This window comes from Lissotriton helveticus, chromosome 3_1, assembly GCF_964261635.1.
Source record: "Lissotriton helveticus chromosome 3_1, aLisHel1.1, whole genome shotgun sequence".
NCBI lineage: Eukaryota > Metazoa > Chordata > Amphibia > Caudata > Salamandridae > Lissotriton > Lissotriton helveticus.
In genome coordinates this window covers 1050744819-1050768311 of record NC_136061.1, presented here as the reverse complement: position 1 = coordinate 1050768311, position 23493 = coordinate 1050744819, and the positions used below count along the sequence as shown (strand labels likewise).

The 23493-nt window shown below is 41.0% G+C and overlaps 1 protein-coding gene across 1 annotated transcript in view; it reads right to left on the bottom strand.

Moving 5' to 3' along the window:
• The window catches only part of LRP2 (LDL receptor related protein 2), a 342167-nt gene that overhangs the window by 218039 nt on the left and 100635 nt on the right, over nt 1–23493 (bottom strand). Inside the window, exons 12-19 of the mRNA XM_078681616.1 lie at nt 22705–22928; nt 16230–16436; nt 13999–14201; nt 12178–12318; nt 8929–9132; nt 5557–5749; nt 2288–2413; nt 709–839 (exon numbers count right to left, since the gene is read on the bottom strand). Coding sequence (XP_078537742.1) covers nt 709–839; nt 2288–2413; nt 5557–5749; nt 8929–9132; nt 12178–12318; nt 13999–14201; nt 16230–16436; nt 22705–22928 — 1429 coding nt within the window. The remainder of the gene's footprint in view (nt 1–708; nt 840–2287; nt 2414–5556; nt 5750–8928; nt 9133–12177; nt 12319–13998; nt 14202–16229; nt 16437–22704; nt 22929–23493) is intronic.

The window sequence follows — 23493 nt, the reverse complement described above, 5'->3', positions numbered from 1 at the left end:
ACGGTGCCAGGAGCACATGCAACTGTGTTTTCTATACTATCCTTCTGCTACTAGTCTCTCCGCAAGAGCTGTTTCAAAATGCTGCTCTTCGTTCATTCAGATACTAACTCACTGCCCTCACTGACTACACTTTGTACAATTTTGCAACACTGTTAAACTTTCAAATTCTAAGGAGCTATATGCCCTTGATTCATTTGTACAACTTTAACATGGCACTAGTCAGCTCGGTTCATTGGAACCCACTACCTGAGGGACTCAGCTAAGATAAAATCTGTTCTGCTTTAAGAAAAGGATCAAATATATCAATTTTTAATGTTGTTTAGAAACCAGATATAAGTATACTTTGGTGCAAACTGTTTTGAAGCCTTTGCTCATGTATTAAACATGCAAAAAAAAACAAGGTAATATGATGCATGATTTCTGGTTGCCTATATATATGTCAAACATGTACTTGAAGATCAGCAACTTCACGTGTCAAATATTTACTATTGATCAGTACAGTGTTAAATCACCAACATGAAATATACCTTGTAAAATCCAAAACAAACAAACCATGCACAAGTTTAGAGTTGATGGGTGATACATTCAATCATTATCAAGCGACAGGCAAGACGATCTAGGTCAATTATACAAAATAGTAAGTTTTGCACTGAACATTAGTGAAAACAGTTTTTGGGCACTAAAAACGCTCATTCGCTTAGAACTCACCTCCAAAGATGGTAAGGCCAAAGGGGTGAGTCATTTGGCTAATGCGATCAAGAGTGCGTCTATCTGCACCATCAAAGGTACTGTGCTCAATTTTATCGAAAAAGGCGTCCACCCAGTAAAGTCGTAAGGAACTAAAAAATGAATTGAAAAAAAATCATGGGTTTGTACAAAATTCTTTTTTTTTCTTGTTTAAGACATTATATATGTGATAAAGAATCAGAAATGCTTCTTTCCTCCCAACCCAACACGGTTAATACAACTTGGTACATCTCATCAACATTCGACTTTTTTTGGGCCCTGATATTTCAATTCTCCAGTGCCTAAATCTCAGCACAGAACACGTTTATGAGCTGCAAAGTGTGGCACTTGAGGTCACTTGACAAACTAACCTTACAAACTTATTTTCCCCCAGAAGGTCAGCATTCAACTTTAGTGTGTGTCTGATTTAATGATGTCCAAGCAAATTGATTAATTAGCAGAATTACAATTTGTCAATCTGGCACAGAAACTCATGTCTGCATCTACTTCATGCAGCGTTCTAGTGCACATTCTACAGAGCTATGAGAGCAATTAGGCGCTTATTACATAAAATGTATCATCCAACTGGAACAGATGGAAAATTATACCATTGAATATTAAAAGCTACCACGGAAGGAGAAGGAGCAATCAGTCAATTGTACTGCCCATGCAAGGGCATATTTATCATTAGAACAGGAGACGAGGTTTCACCGAGGCGCAAGAGTGTGATCGGGCTGTTAATGTCAAGCATGGTGTTCTTTTACGGACAAAGCAGGGTGTATGGGACCTAACTTGTCCTGTTTGTATTTAGACCCTTACAGCACTTTAGCTATGCTACTCTCCCAAGGCTTTTCCATTCAAATCTCTAGTTGAGCACTGGGTAAAAATAAGAACATAAAAAAAAAAGGCAAACAGAAAATGTAAACTAGTTCTATCGTCTTACACCTGCTGCCTTGCTGCAGGAAGTGAACACCTATTGACAACAATGGTAGAGGCTCAAGAAAGGATGATGTTTGGCTGGGCCCACAACCAATCTCTACATGCCAGCCTGTGGGAAGGAGGGGGTGCTCGTTGTGCTCAGAAGGTAAGGAAAAAGCTAGTCTTTCTTAAAACAAATGTCAGAGATTTGAGTATGATCAGCTTTGCCCGAAAACCATAGTGTGCCCCTATTCGCAATTGCCTGTTCTGTAAATGCATCTGCCACACATTAGAAGAATATGAATTCAAATGAATGCATGGCACCTCAAGTGCCAACTAAATGCCCTGAATATTGTGTATGCATTTTTTTATAAGATTACAGACATTTAAAAAAAAAAATGTCATGGTCCAGTAACGTTGGAGGGAGAGGGCACTATGTATACTGTGAAATCCTTAGAGCTAGCCAGATTGCGCAGATCAGTCCAGCATGGTAGAGGAAGCAGTAGGCTTTTGCTGAGATATAATCTACCACCTCTTAGGTAACGTGGGACCAAATGGTTATTTTAAAAAATTGCAATACCTTGGGGCTCATAAGAACTTAAAATGTTGTTTGAACAAAACTTTCAAATCAAAGTTTGCTTACCTCCAGTCAATAGCTAATCCATTTGGCCAGCCAAGAGTTGCGTTCACAATTGGTTGTGCATGCGATCCATCACACCATGCTCTCATAACCTTAGCTGGACGGAACCAATCTGTCCAAAAAATATACCTAAAGATGATAAAAATAGACTGTATATAAAACTAGTTAAAGACCAGAGTTAGGAAGATTCTACTTTCATAAGAGGAATGTAATTAATAATTACATTTACATTTATCGTGCACAATCATTTAACTTACAAAATGTGTCATTGCGTCCCTGTGTACACATAGATTCACCCACATCAAACTATTTCACCTTATTTTTTCAGTTAACAAAGAATTTGTATACTTCTCTTAAACAAGTGTTTACAAATATACCCACTACCTAGTTGCTTAATTAGTTTTAATGTGTTTTTCCAATTCTGCCTTTTTACGGATATCCTGTGAAGTAGAAGAGATGCCACACACACTGGTTGACTATAATGGTATCACAGAAAGTGGCATTGCCTGACATTTTACCCCAAGAGCAGTTCAGTGTGAATGATTATTTTTTAGGTCTGGCTTGGCAATGCAGCTGTCACCAGACAATTAGGTGAGCATCGCTAGAGAGGGGCTTTGGCTCTTCCCACATGTTCGGCAGCCAGGAGTACATGTTTTGATTGGGCAGAAGTTGTGTGCTTCCACAAAGAAGTGCTTGGCCTCCACACTGGTGTGATAATTTTGTTTATTTATCCAGCTTACTACAGTTTGAACTTCCAAGCGCACACACATTGGAATGCTAATAAAGCTTTTTAGATAACTAGATAATTTATGATAATTTTCTTCCACAGCAGCGCAGTTTGGAATGGTGCAGTCATAATCTCCATGGATATTTGGATCTGTATTGGTGCAACTTTCCCCTGATGTTTTAACCTATACCAATATTATTACAGTTCTTTGCTTCTTCATAAATACATATTTCCTATTCCTTTAAAACAATTCCTATTGCCATTGTTAATGCTTGTTTAAATACTTTTATTAAGAATTCAAAGCTGAAAAAATTAATAAACAGCTGTTTATAAGAGGTAAAATAAACAGCTACTGAAATTGACAAAATGCTAGATGCTCACTTATATTTAAAAGATCACTGATCAGATGCGGTACAATTAAGGGATTACAAAGCAGACCACATGGGGATCTACATGGGGAGCCAGTAGAAACACTGGGGTAAAAGTTTCAACTGCTGGTGCCATTTTCACCTGAGGTTGAAATTTGTGGAATTAAGCCAACGAGTATTCGCTGGAAGTCATACTAGTTGCATGGAATCACAAAGCGCAGAAAACACAGTTTGGTCAGATGTTTCATTATTCAGCAAATTCGAGGCAAAGTTCAGAAATTTCAACCTCAACATTTGTCATTCAAAATCTCCGAATAAAAAAACGGGGAGGGGGCTTTGACAATCAAAGTATTTTGTCCTCAGCATTCACACATTTAGAAAACCCAGCATAAATGTATGGAAAGCACAATGTGACCTACTTGTGTGAGCTAAACGAAAGGAGGAAATATGAGTGCATGCACCTTTATATGAAATAATTTTTTAATACTTTTGACTGACACAAACAAAAACTTGCTGCAAGTTCCTTTTTAACAGTATGTAATAAAAACACAAATGCTTGTTTTGGAAGTGAAGCTAGTAAAACGTTGATTCTCCACTACAAGAAGTCCATTGTTATCAAGTATTCAAAAAATCTTGGATTAGGGATGTAGCCAATACTTTTCAGACTTCCTTGTGAGAAGTGTCTTCTTGATGATACAATTGGGAGTTCTTAATGTTTCGCATAAAACTGGCAGTTTCAAAATAACATTCATAGTTAGCTTATGTTGTCAATTTCCAGTATATCGTATTTAAAGTCTATATCAATCATTGTTAAAATGTAGTAGTGATTTGACTGTCTCGTAATGCTTTTAATTGGGAGAATCTCATTTCGACCAGATTTCTAAAGCATACCCGTGTTTTTAATGTACAGGCCTATACTCTTCAAACGTTATACCACTGAATCTATATAAGGGCACAAGCAATTAAATACACATTATGTATTGATAGTTTCCTCATAGAGGCTGTTTGTTGTGATTTCCCACGTTGGCAGATCTGTTTGGACCCATTACACTGTGTAATTATAATTATTTATTGTGTTGGGCTCAATTATATCCTAAAAAGGCATCCTGGTTCAGGGTATCTGAAGGGGCAGGCAGATCGCCGACTAAAGGGAGTAAAGCCAAGCTTTCAGCACTTTCCAGACAGCAAGTAGATCTTGAGTGAAACGAAGCAGCTCATACAACAACTTAGAAAAAATGGACTAGACCAAAGACACTCTAGGGTGGCAAACTCTTTGAATACAATCTGGTTTTAGCACAAAAATACATAGAATAACTTACTGAGACATGTCAAAGTATGCCGTGCCCATACATCAGCATGAAATATGATACGATCAAATGTATGTTTGATGACAGAGATACCTGGAGGGGACCATGCTGACTCCCATAAACCCCTCTCTAGGGATACCATCAGGGGGTGCACTGACTGTGTGCTACCTCTATGTGGGGCACAGTCAGTGTGTCTCCCGGCAGCTCATTTGCCTTTGGGCCCGCTCCTATAATACAGTGTGGGCATGGAGTAAAACTTCCCTCATTTGCATGAGGCCACAACCCCAAGCAAATGTGAGAGTACCCCGTTGTGATTGCACTGATGCATAAGGTGTGCCAGTGTGATCCATATTACAGAAGGGGCTGCACAAGCATCTGCCGCCTTTTCTAGATTAAAAATGTGTGCCCGGGGCACAAGAAGTGTGATCAATGCCCATTGAGCCCCTGGGGCACCTTTTCTAACACGGCCGTTAGTGTGTGTAAGGTAGTGTCCACAAATTACAATTGTGTTGAAATTGTGAATGAAACTGAGTTAAGATTCTAATCAAATCAATGCTGTGCTGAAGCATAACATATCATTTTAGGAACTTAAGGAAACTGCAAGTATTCCTCAAAAGATACAACTGTGTTACCTCCCTGTCGTAATGAAATCGGCATTATCTCGCACTTTATTCAACTATTTCGGCAGGATCTAAAGATATACATTATGACAGAGCGAGGTGCTTATGAGAAAAGAAATAGCACCATTTTACAGATGATGCAGACGATGCATAACGAGATGCCCTGTGAGGTGAACTAATGCTGCATTATTTGAGCTGAGAAGGTAAACAAACACTTCAAGATTTCAAGAGAGGGGGAAGCTATATTTACCCAATGACCGGATGCACCACAATGGAGCGAGGGTTATTTAAATTCTGTACAATGGCTCGTCTTGACTTATCGGCAATTTTCATGACGCTGATGCTTCGGTATCTTGGGTCTGTCCAGTAGAGGTTCTTCGAGATCCAGTCAAAGGCCAGAGACTCCACATTTTCCACCCTTTGGGCTGTAATAGTTTCTCTTCCTGAAAGTTGCAATTTACAAATGTCAGAGATTAAAATCTCATTAGGGTGAATAAAAAAAAACATTTTGGTAACATTTCTAGGCATTTTCCTATGAAGCAGTCCTGTAAGTGACCAAGAGCCTCATTCTTAAATCCCAGCTTTGTACCCTCTAATTCCTTAACCCTAGAGTTAGAAAAGCAGGGCTACTGGTAAATCCAGGTGGTAGAGGTAGCAGGCATTACAAGAGAGACCCTGAGGGGTGGGCGGGATTGGGTGGGGGGTTCCCCTTAAAAAGGAGGACCAAGGGCCACATCAAGAGTCTGACAAATGCAAAACAACAGCCAAAAATTGCAGATATCGGCCAGCCAGAACGCACTTGCGACAGGGCCGATGAGGCATCAGCTGCTCTTAGTGGATGCACCACGTCCACCAAACTCTCAATAAGGCACTTACTTTCAGATCCCGATTCTCCTATTATATATTCCTGATTTCATAGCCGGTATTTCTTCTGGAGAGTTTGACTATATTTAGCAATTGGACTCTCCAGATGAAATACGGTGGATCTGCGATATTCTGTGGAGCTTGTATTCCTGGTGGGGCAGGTAAAGTACATTTTTCCTCATATTAACCTAGTGTTGCGATTGGAACAGCATCTGAAGTTGTTTCACTCAAATGACCGTCTTCTTGCATAGATACTACAGACACGCCCACCGTGCTTGTGAAATGTATGCTCATCTCTGCCAAGGCACCATTTCTTGCTGACATCCAGCTTTTTAGGACTGTGAGCATCATAAAATGTGGACCAACCCCACTAAGGAGGAGCTTGAGAGAGGTGGGTGATCATTTGTACAGAACCCGTCTGTGTAATATCCATTTTTTATGTCTCTATATACAGCACACTTCCATTAGCAGCATCTCCACTGGAGAGGACCCTTCATATGGAGGTTGGCAGTAGGCCTGGGCAAACGTGTAATTACGCTGGAGTAATCTGAGTAATTTCGGTCATTTCACATTACTCTTTTGACACAAAATTACCAAAAATTACGTTGACACCTGTTCATGTAATTATGACTATTCTGGCACAAAAATCCTACTACAAGGGCACAGGAACAACAAACTTAACGAGCAGTTGCTGGCTGCTGCTGTTCGTGTGCTGTTGAATTTATCCCTATTTGATTAGCACAAAATGCATGTTCTGGTTCATTTTGGAGGCAAGGGTGCATCACATCAGATGTAAGGCTATTCTCTGTGTATTCTGCTTGGTCATCAACTCGAACAACGTCCAAAATAACAACTCTCTTTCAATCAACAGATTACATGAACCAAGAATACAAGCCAGGGACCAATAAACAGTAATCGATCACACACCAAAGTATCTCAATCATTCACATCATCAACTCAGGGGGCATCAATGGGTCAACAGACCTCCAGTCAGTCACTATCTCTACAGTCACAAAAGGAGTTGATAGAACACAGGCTTTAATATCCCATACAGAGTATACATTAGGGCCCGGTACCACCATGTGGTACTCACGGGCCCCATACAGTGGATCTCTTGAAATATGACTCTATTACTTTGGCTTTTTCTGCATACTTATAGATTTGTTGCATTATCCACCATCTGTTGCATAATTGCCATATTTTGCAAAAACAAATGAGTTTCTAGCTGAAATGGATCAAAAGTTACTAAAAGAAGTACCTATCAAACCATGACAGTATAGCATAAGTAGGTATGTTTGCAAAGGTCAATTAAAGACCTTTCAGTTGATTGGTGTTTTCAGGTGTTAAATTCGTACTAATGAGGTGTAACTTTGCCCAGACATTATATGCAGATTTTGAAATAGCAAAAAAGTGAAATAATACTGAGACAGAGCGTGTTGCATTATGTTGCATAATTTGCTTTTTCTTGACGCGTAACTCAGTAAACCGTGCCACATAATTTGGTCCTACCACTGCCGCATAATTTCAGTGTCTCTGCTTAATGGCAATGACGTAAAAGAAAAATGAAAGTGCAGACCCTCGCTCACCCACCACTGACTAATCCTAGCAATAATAAATGGCTACATACTTTTAAATGCCACGGTTTGCACAAGAGCAAGAAATACGGCACGGTGAGGGACCTATCCCCCCCGAGAGAATTCAGATCTTAAGTAATACCTCATCCTCCGCACCAACTGGAACCATTTTAAACCAAAATACTGCAATAACAGAGAGGCAGATAAGACTCTTATCAGGGAGCGCACTATTAGTGTGCGGGGATGTAACACTATTTCAGTCAGACTCGCCCGAGACATCTCTCTCCTCGATGGAGGAGGCGAAAACAAAACTGAGCTCACGCACCAGCCTGCCGAGGTGGCACCGGCGCGTACCAGCGAGGCGGGCTGCCCACACATATTTCCCTCGCGCGCTCCAGCACCGGTCAGCCCTGCTCACCTTTCACAGGGGCACATCAACACCTTGCGCATTTTACGCCGGAGCCCCGCCCCCAACCCCGCATTTTTACAACTCAAAGCGATTTGAAAAATCTCGAACGGGAGTAAGGTCCCTGCCTCGCAAGGGCGAGCAGAAAAATCATTTTAAAACAGGTGCATCCTTCCTGAACCCTTTCACGCACACAGCGATTCCCCCTGCACATTATTAAATGGCTTTCACTCTGCTGGGGGGGATGTTAGTCGTTAGTGATACTTTATTTATTAAGTGCTTTCATATTTTTTTATTCAATTATTTGAATTCTGCAGAAAACATTTTGTTTTTAGAAGAAGGGCGAGGAAGAATACATGCTCCTGTTAGTGTTTTAGTTCCAGAACGGATAATATAAGCATTTTAACTAAATAATCAGTTTTTTAAAAACTTATTTAGGGATGTGTTCATTGATAAAAGGCATAGTAAATGATAATCACTCAAAAAATAGGCAACGCGTTGATTTAATGTATGGAAAGGGCAAAGTGTGGGCTTTGGGTGATGGTGTGGAACTGAAAATGTAGTGGGATGGCCACCAAAAATTTTGTAAGATATGTATATTCCTTTAATTGGTGGAAAGTCTGCAGGCAAAACACAACACCAGCCTACAAGTTTGAGAAAGGCTATTTTTCAACATACGGCTCAAAATTTCATGAGCATGACAATAGGAAGTAGGAAGGAAAACGACTTCGTAAACAGAAGGTAGAGAGAAAGTAAAAGACAATGGACTGCTGCTCACCTGTACCATCAGTCTTTTGTTTGTAAATAATGTCTCTGGCGGTGTCAGAGAAGTAAATGGTATTTTCCTGAGCATCAAAGTCAATCCCAATAAAGTTAGATGGTACTCCTGTCAGTGGAAGGATGACGTCTTCCTGCGTGGAGAGGTTGAACGGGATGCCACGAATCGCCAACGGAGACGAGAACAGCAAAAACTGCCTCACAGCTGCAACAGAAAAGATGTCCACACAGGTATTGTAAGCGTCGGGGTCTTGAGAAATGTCAATGGGTTTTTAGAAACACGGCCTGCAGCCATTAGCAGGGAGGCAATGTAATGGAAGAAGAATTAGAATGAAAACAACAACATAACTTCTAGTTCCATAGCAGTGGGAGTGTTGTTTGAAAGAAATATTGCTATTTAAATGGAACAGAAAGGTGGGTAAACGGGAAAGTAAACTCTCTAGAAGAAAAGAATGGCTTTTATTTGATAGAACATATAAGAATAAAACAAGAATACATTTCACAAGTACTGAAAAACTTGAAAACCTAACAGTGCCTTTCAAGTAAAGGAAAATATACTTTACTAACCTCAGCCTTTGCAAAGATTTTTTCTAATGCGTGAATATCATACAACTACTTACCTTTGGTAACAATATTTCTGGTGGATACATAATCTACCCACAGATTCCTTACCTTATAAAGCATGGAAGGAGAATTCATAATGTGAGGGATATGCAGAAAGATTTTGCATCTATAAAAAGGAAAGACTACTTACTGTTGATCATGATATGTTAGGTGGCTCCATAAACTTCCTGCACATTCCTCAGCTCAAAAATACTCCTTCCAGCTTGTGTAAGATGTATTTATCAGAATGCCTTCTCCTCCAAACTGAAGTTCTGCCCGCTACACTTAGAATGGACGGAATTTATGTTGGTCAGCGATGAAAACTACTCTGGCTCTGCTGCTAACATAGTCCTCTGAGGGCCCGGCAGAGTGAGGGCCGTCGGAGGTTTGGCCATTTCTCCATCTACCTTATTTAGGGTGGGTGGACAAATGGCCAATTTTCACTTTCACACCAGCATCCCAAATGTGGCAGTAAGTGGAAGCACAAACATTTTAATGACCCCCACGCCTTGCAAGAAAACCCACGGCATGTGGGTCATTTTCTTTTTTCATTTTCAAAAACAAAATCTGGCTTTGGGATTTTGCTTTTGAAAATAAAAATAAAAAGATGTTGAAAGTGTGCCTCTGGCAATGTCATGTTGAAGGAGTCACAAGGTACACTTTCAATGCATTGAAAGGAACCACTGTGACAGCAGTTTCTGCCAATGTAAGAGATGCCCTCGGGGTAGCAGACATCTCTAAATTCGGAGTGGCGTTATTCTGAAAGGGCGAAGAAGTGTTTTACTGCGTCGCCCTAATGGAATAAAATCCTAATATCTACATGGGCCCCCTAATACGTTTTTACACTTTCAAAACTATCCATTCTTCAGAGCTTTCTAGGCAGGCAAAGTAGGAGTGTAAACACAACCAGAAAATATGCTTATTCACAAATATGATTAAGCTCATCCCATCAATTGCTTTCCCTCAGAATTCACAATGTTCAAAGCCAATATGATTTTCATGGTTCGGACCTGGGTACGGTTGATCTTCGTCACCTTTCCCAAGTTCCTGACATTTAACATTACAGCACATCTAATGAGAGTTCTCTCTTGTCCAACATACAAGAGAATATAAGGCACCACAGCCTGGGATCTTTTAATTAACCAGTTACCTTCACATATTATCAAAATAATTGCACGCCTTTGTTCATCTGGCCTGCATGAATGTTAGAAAAAGGCCAGAAAAACTCCAGCTAAAACAAGTTGTGCCTTCAAATGATAACATTTCTGAACATGATCCATTTCAATGTTTATGCTAATTTACATTGCTATGTAGAGGCTATTCAGGTCTTTGATGCTCTTGTCTAGAAGTTAATTTGACAACATGCAAGGCCTACTGCATCAATTCAATTCAATTCAAATAATCTTTATTCGGATACTTAATATGCATAAAAGCACAGGTGAATAAAAACACCAGCATAAAATAATTACGTAAAAACAGTTCAGTAAAAATCAAAAAATGACAATAAATAGCAAGGACCTGTAGTTTGGCAAAATCAGGGATATTAATGATCATGCTATGAACGAGAGTCAAATATATAGAACGACCACTCTTTTAGATGGCACAGTTATCTATGTCATTAGCAGCAAGGTGTGGTACGTGCAAATATGCAGTTATCATAACAACTTGAATTAATATGTGAGCAATCAAGGATAACAAATAGCACTACTGCATCAAGCCAAAGTAGCCTTCTTCATTCAAGCTGCAAGTCTGGTCTGTTATTGTTAAAAACTTAACTCAATTCACTTCAGTTAAGCACCCTGAACCTACACTAGAAATTCACACCATCCTATGTAAGCTACTTCTGGGCTCATTGCAAGCCAAAGCATAAATGACGCTTCACATCCTGGAAGACAGCTGTCAGCATAGATACTGTTTCTGATAGTTCGATTCTTTGACATGCCACATATTCTGCATACTTGAGTCAAAGGTCACTTTTACAACACATCTAGTTTCCCTAGTGTAAGTTATTCCAAGAGTCTTCATAATAGGAAGCTGTTTCAAAGTAAAGTAAGTCATATTAAGATGGACTACTTGTATTAAGTCCTGCTGCAAATATGTTAAACCATCATTTGTCATGTACTCTCAGTTCTGGCCTACAAAGCAGGGTTTTAACTCTGTAAATCTAATATTTTTAGGCAATGGCCTTTCAGAGTGAATTGCAAAAGAAGCCCTTGATATATTGCTTTGTCTTCAGTAAGGTATACTGCTTGGACCTGTACTCTAACAATGAATCCCAGGCTATTCAATATGTTCTCAAACATGATCAGTTGAAGCTACCGACTCAGGAGCTGGGGATCCAGGTTCGAGTTCGAGTCGTGCTATATAAATCTACAAACTTTAACTTTAATCCTAATTTGCCATCAACCCCTTCCTAATAGGATTCTCTTCTTGATTCTCCTTTCCTAGATATGTGAATCTACAAATCCGTATACGGCTAGTATTATTTCTATTTTTTCTCCCAAAGTAAGAGAAGAGGATTTTATTTTTGTCTCACTTCTTTGCTTAAGCTCAAAAGGAAGTCCTAGGGTCGTGAATAGACAGGTCTCTGTAACAGATTTACAGCGCACATCAACCTCGCTGTTAATTGGCAATAAAGTCCTCTTACCGGTACAACGCTTCCCATCAGACTGCAAGTCATAGCCCAGCTTGCACCTGCAGCGATAGCCTAGACCATCATTGTCTGTTCTGTGGCTCAGAATGCAGATCTGTTCACATCCGCCATTATTGCTTCCACATGGATTTCTTACTAGAAAAAGGAAACATGAATTCAACCAAGATAACTGTTTATCACCAAAGATCAAGCCACATTTTCAGGTGAATGATTTTCATAACATGCATCTTCCTGACTCACAACTGGGCAACATTCCAATCTCACAAAAGAAGCAAAGCCATATTATGAAGCAGAATATATTTTTCCTGTGCCTGTATCCGACAACAATTTTGTTAGTGATATAAACCCATTGTGGGCATTTTTGTTTAGTGTCTGGATCTCTGTATTTAGCGCTATTATCCTTACTCTATGCTAATATATGGATGCCGATTTCGCCCTATGTGGGGTAATGAAATATAATGAATGTTTGATAACCTCATTTGGGCAAACAATATATTTTTAAATACCTTTATACCTAGTATAGGTTTTTTAACCATAAAGCATTCATTGGTATGAAGTATGAATTCAAAGAAAGAATAGTACGTGTGCTACATTTATGACTGGTTACTATTAATATACAGGGATTGGAGCATTGAGGATATGTAAAAGTATTTTTTTATCTATATTTTTTATCTGTTTTTTGAAATTGTTTCAATTGTGTAATATATGTATTTTATTGTTCTTGCATTTCAGATATAATATATGTATGTGGGAACAAAATACTATTTCCTGAAGAAGGTGTTGGCTATTTAATAATTTGCCCACCGAAACGCGTCGATGCATTTATAGGAGGAAATTACGCTAAGTCTGGGGAAGCAACAACTCTGACCACAATTGTTATATGTATCAGAGCTGATTACTGTTTGACTACTGTTTTCCTCCTTGCTCTAATAGGAACTAGCTTCCTTAATGTGTTTCCCATTTTTGTGTTTTTAATTGTGTATGCCCAACATATTTGTATATTTTTATTGATTAAGACTGTATTCATGCTAGGATTGTATTGGGGTTTTAATACTTATCTGAATAAATTGTATACTTTTTTATGAATTTATTTTTACTATTCCTATTTGTTCATCTCAGTATGCCGTGATTTTGGTGTGACTAAGGTAAGTATGTGTGGTGTTTAACTCTATCCAAAGGGGAATTTTCGTTTGACATAAATAATGAATGGCCAGCAATGGCAGCAATAGCAGGGCACTGGAAATCTCCTATTAAATAAAGCACAGAAGAGATTTCTAGCATGAGATAATCCTTGTCCACCAGTTAAATGACTAGCAGAAAGTTGGGAATGAGGCTGCAGCCCAGAAATATCATTAAGATGTTGATTGGTTGGTGATGAAATTAATAACCAGAATGTCCACAGTTATTCTGAATGGCCACCCTAGCTTGGGTTTAACCACATTCTGATGGTTTGTGCTATTCATTGAGGCCTTTCCCACCTCTGAGTACCAATGGGGAGGAGGAGGTGTGGGTGTGAAAGAGGAAAAATATGGTGGATAAAGATATGAGGAGAGACTGGTTAAGGGAGCAAGAGGTGAGGGGAAGGATAAGGACAGTGAAAGGCAGAAAGAGGTGAGGGACATAGGTCAGTACTCCTGAGGAAAGTGTAGAGAAGACTAGAGCACGAATTTAGGTATCATTGTTAGGTTTCTGTACAGTCAGTAATTCTATACAAATCATAATCATCCCTTTCCAGTCCTTCAGTTCTGCCACAGAAGTAATGTATGTGGCCCCACTGTAAACATGTGACTCGAGTTCACGCAATGCTTCTCTTACCGTATGGCTGCCTGAGACCGTGGTAGACTGTCAGACCATAAGGCCTCATTGGGGACTGGAAAACCACCTGCGGACTTGTTTCATTGAACTTATTGGACCTCATTACTGCAAGTCTTGTCCAATCAGTGAAATATACGTGATGTTCGAATAGGCTGATTGCGAAAGGATGCGGGATCAACGAACCTCCATGAAGAACCGTTTTTCTGCAAAACAAAAGAAGTTTCAATTTTTCACTTTAAAATTCCCAATTTCTTGCCATTCCATGCCATTCAGCATTCCACACGTATTATGATAATGTGTTTTGTTTAGAGCACATGTGTCTAAATTCTTCTGATGTGGTAGTGCTCTGCTTAACATAGCTTTCTGTTGATAAACTCAATGGGCCCAATTAACAAAGGTAACTTATGGGGAGTAAATTTATGAGTGCGCAGTCTCTGCACCAGGGGCATTGTTTCCAAACTCAGGGCAGAATCTCCACTCTGCACTCTCTGCAGTGCGAAGATTCTTCCCCGTGTGTGGAAACTACGCACTCGTAACTTTACTACACGTCAGTGAGCTTTGTGAATGGGGTGCAGGGCTGGCTTTCGGGCAGTGCGTCTGGTGCAGCCGCTCTGGGCGCTGACCTGTGGAGGGGGCGCTGTGACCTCAGGGGACGCTGTGCTTGGCAATATCTTATGATAGGAAATATGAGGGACACTTTTGCAGGTGATACTGAGAGAATCCAAGGAGGCGGTCATGGGACGTGGGGCGCCAAAAGTGATTGTCGCACTGGGCGCCACCAGCGATAAAGCCAGCCCTGATGGGGCGCAATAGTACTCACCATACAACCCCAATTTTCCAATTCTTCATTCCTTTACAAAAAATACTAAGACCATTGAGCCATATTCACAAAGGTAAAATGGGTCATAAAAGTAAGTTTACAAATAAATTCCCATTTTTAAGCCTGCCAGGAATCCACAAAGGGATTCCTGTTGGGCATAAATCCATTTACTACTGTGGATTTCACTGCAACGAGTACAGAGAAATGTACAGCAGTAAATCCCACCGAGGTGGGAAAAGGGCATTCAAAGTTGTGGTCTGCCGCTGAGCTTTTTTTCCAGGACGCTTCTTATGAAGCAGCAGCTGAGCTTTACAAGCCCCATTTCATTCATTGCCAAACTCCTATTCGACCCCTTATAGCCTGGAAATGGACACAGATTTACTGTATTCGACCCAGCAGCAGCGCCCCCTCCTGGACCGAGGGCGGAATGGGTCAATCAAAGACTGGCATGGGGTGTAAGGGAAAGGTTGTTTCCACAGGGAAAAATATTTTTCCAGCAGAGAAAAAGGAAGTGGATTTGCACAGGAGGCTCCGCTCGCCCTCTGTGACGTTCTAGGTTGTGGAGTTTTCTGCTCAGTGGGAACAGGAACGTTTACAAAAAGTCACGCGACATTTCCCAAAGTATACCTGGTGCAGCGATCCAGGTGTACTTTGGAATACCAAAACGTTGTAAATCTGTGTTTGTTCCTAGGTGAATATATATGAGTGGTTTTTTTTGGTAAATACAACCCAGTGTTTGCAGAAGTTAAAGAGAGTCTACAGAAACCAAAAAATATAAATAACACTAGGCATTCTGCCACTCCACTGTACTTTTGCAAGACAATACTTTTATTGAAAGTGTTTCTGTAATTGAAAGGGATTAGCATGTGCCAAAGCGTATGGCCTAATTCAACTAGACAGTGGTACTGTGCCAAGGATCTAAAATAAAAGGAAGTGCCTTTTCTGCTGCCAATGTAATAAAAAAGATTTGCCATATGCCCATTTTATTGTTTCTTCTCTTGTTTAGGTTGGCGCAATTTAATGTTGGCCAAGGATTGCACTGTTCACTAGTATGTTCTGTTGTTTTCTTTTCATTTGTTCATACGTTCCTCCGCAGCATCTTGGCTTTTTATCACCGAGGCAAGTCAACACAATACTGCTATCCCAGTAAAGCTGCTGCCATCAACATTTTTAGAAACAACCCCATTTCATTAAAATTTCTGTAAGTAGAATACTACTGAGCTCACTACTCTTCGAATCCCACCATAAAAACGCAAAGTTGTAAAATCAAAATGGCCTCCTTGTTCTGATCTTGAAATGCAACAGCCTCACAGGCGGATCTAACACACTAATAGTGATATTCAATTAAATTGACGTGAGCACCCATGGTTAGGGACTGCAACCATTGTCAGCTGCCAGTGCTTGATCCTACCTTTGAAGGCCGTCATAGGTTGCAGTCTCAATGTAGTCATATCGATTATCCGCCCAGTAAACCCTCTTGGCTACAATGTCCAGAGTTATCCCAGCCGGCCATCCTAGCTTGGTTTTAATCAAATCTTGGCGGTTCGTGCCATCCATGAAAGCCCTTTCCAACTTCGGCTCTCCAGAAACCCGGTCCAAAGCAGAGAAAAATAAATACCTGCGGAATGAAGGAAATACATAGGCATATTTCTACTACTTTTTACACATTATTATTTGCATATCAAAAATAAAAACATTTGGGATTTCTTTGTTTGCTTGACATAACACTGAAATTGTTCAACGTTGCATAGTTAACCAAAACGACCTGCTGCTAATTTTATCTATTCAAAGTCAAGTTGCTTTTTAACAGCCTCTTAACAATTAACAATTTTACTGTTTCGAATTCAGAAGCCAAAAGAGTGACTATCTAAACATAACTTTAAGATTTCATGCCTTAGTCCAATTTGATCCAAATAATTTACAAAGTGTATGTTGACTTGACTTAAAGCAACAACCTAACTCCTTGCCTTTTGAGGAATTTACATGAATTCTGAGTTTCCAATTCCTGCCTCATTGCCTTGCATGTCTGTGGTTAATATGCACATTCCTTTTGATTTATCATAATTTTTCATGATTCTCTGTTGTTTTGTATAACACCAGGGTACTATGTAGCAACAGCTTTGGACCACATTGAGCAAGGATTTAACGCTGGGGGGGGGGGGTCCCAATAGCACTGCCTTGTCCACAACACTGTCCACTATCCACCACAGGGAATCTCCTAACCATTTTTTCAAAGGAACATTTCCAAAGCTCTCTCCTGATTTGTCACAAAGGTGTGCTGTGTGATGTCCACCATTGCCCACTGAGACATGAGTCTACCGTGAGTGCTAGTGAATATGATTAGAAGTGACATATACACGCCTAAGCACTATATAAATTGAGTGGCCTGTGTTTCGCATTGCTGCAGCTTTTGATGGTTCCACTCTAAAGACAATTTTATGAGCCAGTGAGCCACTTCAACATGTTCTAGGTATTATCCACATGGCGGAGATTAGATTAACATTTCCCTGCTGAAAAAACTTTGGGGCATATTACCAACAACTAGCGATATTTATGGGCTTAGCAAGTTTTTTTTATCGCCAAGCATTGCCGGATATTATCGCAGAGATAACGTGCTATTAGCAACGTTTATCTCTAAAGCAATCAAATATCCGGCGATAGCGGCGAAATGCGTGAATATCGCTGAGAATACAGCGATATTCACGCTTTAACGCCAATAGAGTCTTAGCCATAATAGCCACCTTCCATTGGATATAATGGCTAAGAACTGGTCTGAGCAGGAGTTAGCTTTTGGCGATATTCGCGCTTAGCGCGAATATTTCCATCGCAACGCCTGCGTTGATAATAGGCAATAGCAATGTTAGCGACTGTTTTTAGTTGCTAACAGGTTGGGTACGGCCACTTTGCATGTCATTAGCGATAAATATCGCTGACATGCAAAGCGGGCCCCAAACCGCTCGCTATCGCCTCAAAGCTGTCACTAACATCAGTTAGCGACAACTAGCTAATAGAGCGATATAATTATCGCCAGTTAGCGTTTGAAAACAGCCGCTAAAGCGGCGCTAATCTAATAACGCCAGGCTTGGTAAAATGCCCCAACGTGTTTCAGGGTCACAGGCAAAAGGGTGGGCTAACCAGCTTGCCCGTGGGCAAAATTAAATGAATTTCTTTGTTTTTTTGTTACTCCACTGTTGAATTTTGCCTCTGTTTTTAATGCTCAACATAACAGAGGCAAAATAACCCATTTTAGTGGCAAATGCGATAGAACTTTTCTAAGCCTCTTCAGGATGATCAAGTCTGTCCTCTGGGTGGAAAATTCCATTGCTCCACCCGGAGTTGGAAGTTCAGCATTGGTAGAATGCGCCCAGATTCCTTTGTGCAGTATGTGTTTGGGAAGTTGTGCTATGACCCAGCAATGCAATCATTGTTTATTCACTGCAGTGTAACAAAGGCTTTAAAACTTAGAAACATATCTATACTTGGGTGCCACCTGGCAATAAGCACCACACAACTACACCCCGGATAAAAACAAATACAACTGCTAAACCCTGTGTTATAATAAGTATATATTGTACTTGGTTGGATGTTGAAAATATTTGAGCAGTAAATGTACTGTGGGCATTTGGTTTTATGAAATTCGTTCTGTATTTTCATAAATGAACATGTTATAGTAGATGTGATTTGGTATCTTAGGAACATAAAGTCAAACTTTTTCATCCTTAAAAGTGCTGCTGGACTTGCATTTTTCTGCATTAATAAAAGAAGTTCATAAGCGGATTACTAGCATGGAGAGTGGATTGTAAAACATACAAACAGCATAAAGCAATTGAAACGATTTAGTGTAAAGTAGTGAAGGATCCTCTTTATGACATAGACCGAATAATAACCCCTTCCGTGCTCCCGTCGGCCCTCCCTGGTGCTGCGAACGACCGTTGGCCGTCGCAGCCCCGCCCACCCATTAGAACACCCGCACCGCAGTGGAATTGCCGCTGCGGTTAAGGCGTTAAAGTACTAAGACTGTATTGTACATGCAGTAACATAAACAGACTCCTGAGACAAATAAGATGAACTATCAACCTTAAAAAAAAGTTCGGATGTCCAAAGCACTAAAAGCAGTAAAGATTTAGGGAAAAGGTGGAAACAAAACCAATCCAACTGTGACAGCAGACGGGATGGGGAAAAGGAATTCAACACTGGAATGTTTTCAATGTCCTACGACACAAGAGGTGGTGTTCCACTGAACTTATGGCCTGATTACAAGTTGGGCAGTGTGAGAGTGGACTGCCATGGCAGTGCCCCGCTCCCACACCACCAAACTTTTCAGCCCGCCTGATTAGAAGGTTTTTCCTGGTCTGGCCGGTGTTGCTTTGGCAGTCCCAGGCAGAGAGCCTTAGAAAGGCCCCGCAATGGTAATGCCAAAGCAAGTTACTGCACAGCATGGACTGTGAAGTTCATGCTGTGCAGGAACTGGGGGTGCATCTGTTGTGCCCCCCTACATTCATCCCCTGGCCCAGAGGCAACACTGGCCCTGAAGCGCCCCCTTAGTTTCCTCACCACCACCCTTTTCATTGCGGGCTCACCGCCATGAAAAGGGTTGATGTGAGGAAACTCGTAATGTACTTGGCTGTGTTGCAGGGGCACTGCCAGCATATTGCACACTCACACTGCTGCAACACCACCTAGAGATCATGGATCCCAGGTGGTTGCAGAGGTCCTTTGGCCGTCCGACTGACAAACTAGTAATAGGGCGGCCTGCTACATCAGTCCATCGGACCACAGTAGTCATAATCAGGCCCTTCATTTTAAAGGAGGTGGATTTCAGAACCTAGGTACAAGGTAGTGCAGGGAGCAACCTCTTGTGTGAGCTTTCCCAAAGTGTGGTCTGCCTAGCCTTTGCACAGTTTCAGTCGGCAATGACCAGACTGTTGTGTACCGTTCGACAGATCAGAGATTTTCAGATGAAAAGATGCTCTGAGGTCTGTCCGAGACATTTAAGCTGCACCCTTTGCCCCACCACCAGTCATTTTGCAGTTCTCTCAAGGTCTCTCGGACAGGATCGAATTTGTGGAAACATTTACCAACTCTGGCTGCAACATTTTGTGTTTGTGGGAGAGTGCAAGAAAATAGGCAGGTAGGCCTAGGTATAAGCAGTTACTGTAGTCATTTCTAGTACACAAACATAGACTATGGAATGGAAAGTAATTTTTCCACAGATGAAAAGCATTGAAACAGGATCCAAGAATAGACTTAACCTACAATTTTCTTGAGACAATCTAGATTAAGAGCACTAGCCAGAGTCGGACCGGCCTTTAGGGCAATCAGGCAGTGCAGGGGCCGTTTTTTTGGGAGTTTGTAGGCCTCTTTTACAGGTAGGTGGGCTGGTTTTTACTGTTGATTTCCCTGACATTAACACAAACTGTGCTTGCAGCATACACATTTGCATGCTGTCTCCAACACCTTGCAAAATAACACGAAGGTGTGTCTTTGCAAGTTCAAAACTGGCCTGATTTGCAAATGTAGACCACTTTTTTAGCTATGAGGTTCACCACTTTTTTTTGGTGCCTGGGCCTATTTTGTTGTCCCAGTCCGACCCTGGACCTAGTCCTTTGGGCTGGCAGTGGAGGGAACTCCATGATGGACAGCCACACAAATAGGGTCCTTATGCCCCAGGAGATAAGATAACGTTTTACTCGAGCATGATTTGAGCGGGTGTACTGACCTTGAACACGTATAATGATGTGAACGAATGAATAATGCACGGACCTTACAGGACACATACATTCAATATAGGTTTATAGCTGTTTAGATAAAATTAGAAAACAAATGATGTGACAGGAATGGCAGCACTGACAAGACAAGAGAGAAATGTTTAAGTGGAGGAAGACTGGTGACTGGCCACAAAGTGCCTAACTGTAAATTAAGCCACAGGCAAGTGCATCCAAATAAGCTGAATTCAAGGCATCACATTAACGAAGGTAACTGCTGCCAGCAAGGATGAGAATGAATAAAGTAGCTAGACCAGGGCCGGACTGGCCGTAGCCGGCACCAGGCATTTTCTTGTTGGGCCGGAAGGGTGGGGGCTGTTTTTTGAGTGGTGGGGGACGTTTTTGTTACTGGGGGCCAGTTTTGCAGCAGGGCTGAAATATCGCCCCGCTGCAAAAAAAGCAGCAGTAGTGCTTCTCACTAGCACGTCCCACGCTCTGAGGTCGGTCCAACTGAATTGCAGGGCTGGTTTCTGTTCCCAGTCTAGTTCTGAGCTAGACAACTGCCCCCTATGAGCTCCCTCTCACCCACATCTAGCGTTCATGCTCTTTAACATGTATGCCATGACTGAACTGTTTCACTTAGAATGATTTTAGCCTAACTGCTAGAAATGATTGAGACTACACACTGCCCTCCCGCCTTTATATTTCCATGCCACCTTCTCCTCATTAAGGGCTAGGTGTATCAAAGGGTTTTACCCACTCTGTGTCTACAGGAAAATGTGTGGGTACATAAGGCCCAAAATCTCGAATGAATACATTCGGCTGAACTGTTGGCTACCATCGGGTCACCACTCAATGCCAACATCAAAAATGTTCCCACATATTTCAGTTGCCAAACTGCTAACTCTGTCATGGGTCGCTCTTGCCTACCCCTGAGCGGGTAAATATTTGCTCCTGGCCATACAGAGTAGAATCCTGATCTCTGTTCCATACCCATTGTGCTTACTGCTAGACTGTCTGCATGCACCGACCTCCCTTCTGCCCTACTGTACACAATAGACAGTTACACTGATGGCTACATTGCCAGCTCTCTTGTTGACTGCTCCTTCCATCTATCCCCCACATTCTCTTGAATGCTAATGGCTTACCTGCCAGCTTTTGGCCATTAGGTTGTGTACTCCACTCTTACTTCCTCCCCACCCTGATGGCTAAATGATCAGCTCCTCCACTTCCTCTCTTCTTTATTCCCATTTCATGGCTCCTATACTCATCTTCATAGTACCCTGAGTATATTTATGGTTTAACTGCTGGCACCAATATCCTCACTTGCACAGCTTACCCACATATATCAACAGTGCAATAAAATCACTATGGTGGTGTCTGGACTTATCATAAACAGACAGATGCACAACCGGAATGGACAGACAGACATATGGATAGACAGAAAGACAGATGGCGATAGATAGCTAGATAGATGGATGGCTGGACAGATAGACAGAAGGACAGATGGCGAAAGATAGCTAGATAGATGGATGGACAGATAGACAGAAAGACAGATGGTGATAGATAGCTAGATAGATGGATGGACAGATAGACAGAAAGACAGATGGCGATAGATAGCTAGATAGATGGATGGATAGATAGACAGAAAGACAGATGGCGATAGATAGCTAGATAGATGGATGGACAGATAGACAGAAAGACAGATGGCAATAGATAGCTAGATAGATGGATGGACAGACAGATAGAAAGAAAGACAGATGGCGATAGATAGCTAGATAGATGGATAGACAGACAGATAGACAGAAAGGCAGATGGCGATAGATAGCTAGATAGATGGATAGACAGACAGAAAGACAGACAGACAGACCGACAGATAGACAGATAGACATAAAGACAGATGGCGATAGACAGACAGACAGACAGACAGACAGACAGATAGATAGATAGATAGAGAGATAGATAGATAGATAGATAGATAGATAGATAGATAGATAGATAGATAGATAGATAGATAGATAGATAGATAGATAGATAGATAGATAGATAGATAGATAGATAGATAGATAGATAGATAGATAGATAGATAAATAGATAGATAGATAGAGTCAGTGAATCTACTAGCAAATTCATTGACATTCTCTTATAGGATGAGTGGGCCTCAGTCTCAGAGTTACTTACCCAACTGTCGGATCCAGAGCTATCCCTCTGGGAACACCCACATTTTCGGCAATGAGGGTCACACGGTTGCTTCCATCTAAATTTGCCACATCTATTCTGTTCACACTGGTCTCCACTACATAGAGCTTGTTACTGATCCAGTCCACTGCTAAGTTCTCTGGGTTTTCAACTGAAACACTTAACACCTCACGAACGTCAGATCCACTGATGTCAGCAGACAAAACCTAGCAGGTAAAGTAGAAATATTAACAGCAAATCAAATGGCAAAGAAATGCAGGATTTTTGTTTAGAACACTATTGGAAGATTAGAATTGATCTGTGGAATAAATATTTCTAGTATACACATATGCCTGTCTGTGTGTTTACATCGCATGATTAAAATATTTTACTTCCCAAATAGCAATAGTTTAAACACCTATTATTCCTGTGAACCACAATTTTTCAACCAATGAGAAACAGAACAGCACATAAAACCACACTATAAAAATTAAAGAATATAGCAGGTAATTAGGATTGCGGTGCATAAGTGTGGGGTGCGCCACCCTCCTCTCCAATGTGTGGATAACCACTGATAAACGAAAACAACAATCCCTTGCACACGCCAACAGTGTATATTATATATCATTAACTGTAATAAAAAACACTCTTGTTCCTCCGTTGAAACAGTCACTTCAGTTTAATCTTGAAATCCTTAGCCAACACGTGTTTAGCAGCGCTTAATGGTTGTGTGCAGCGACTTCTTCAGGGCTATAATCTCTTTGTATGGACCCTTAATTCCGATTGTATTTC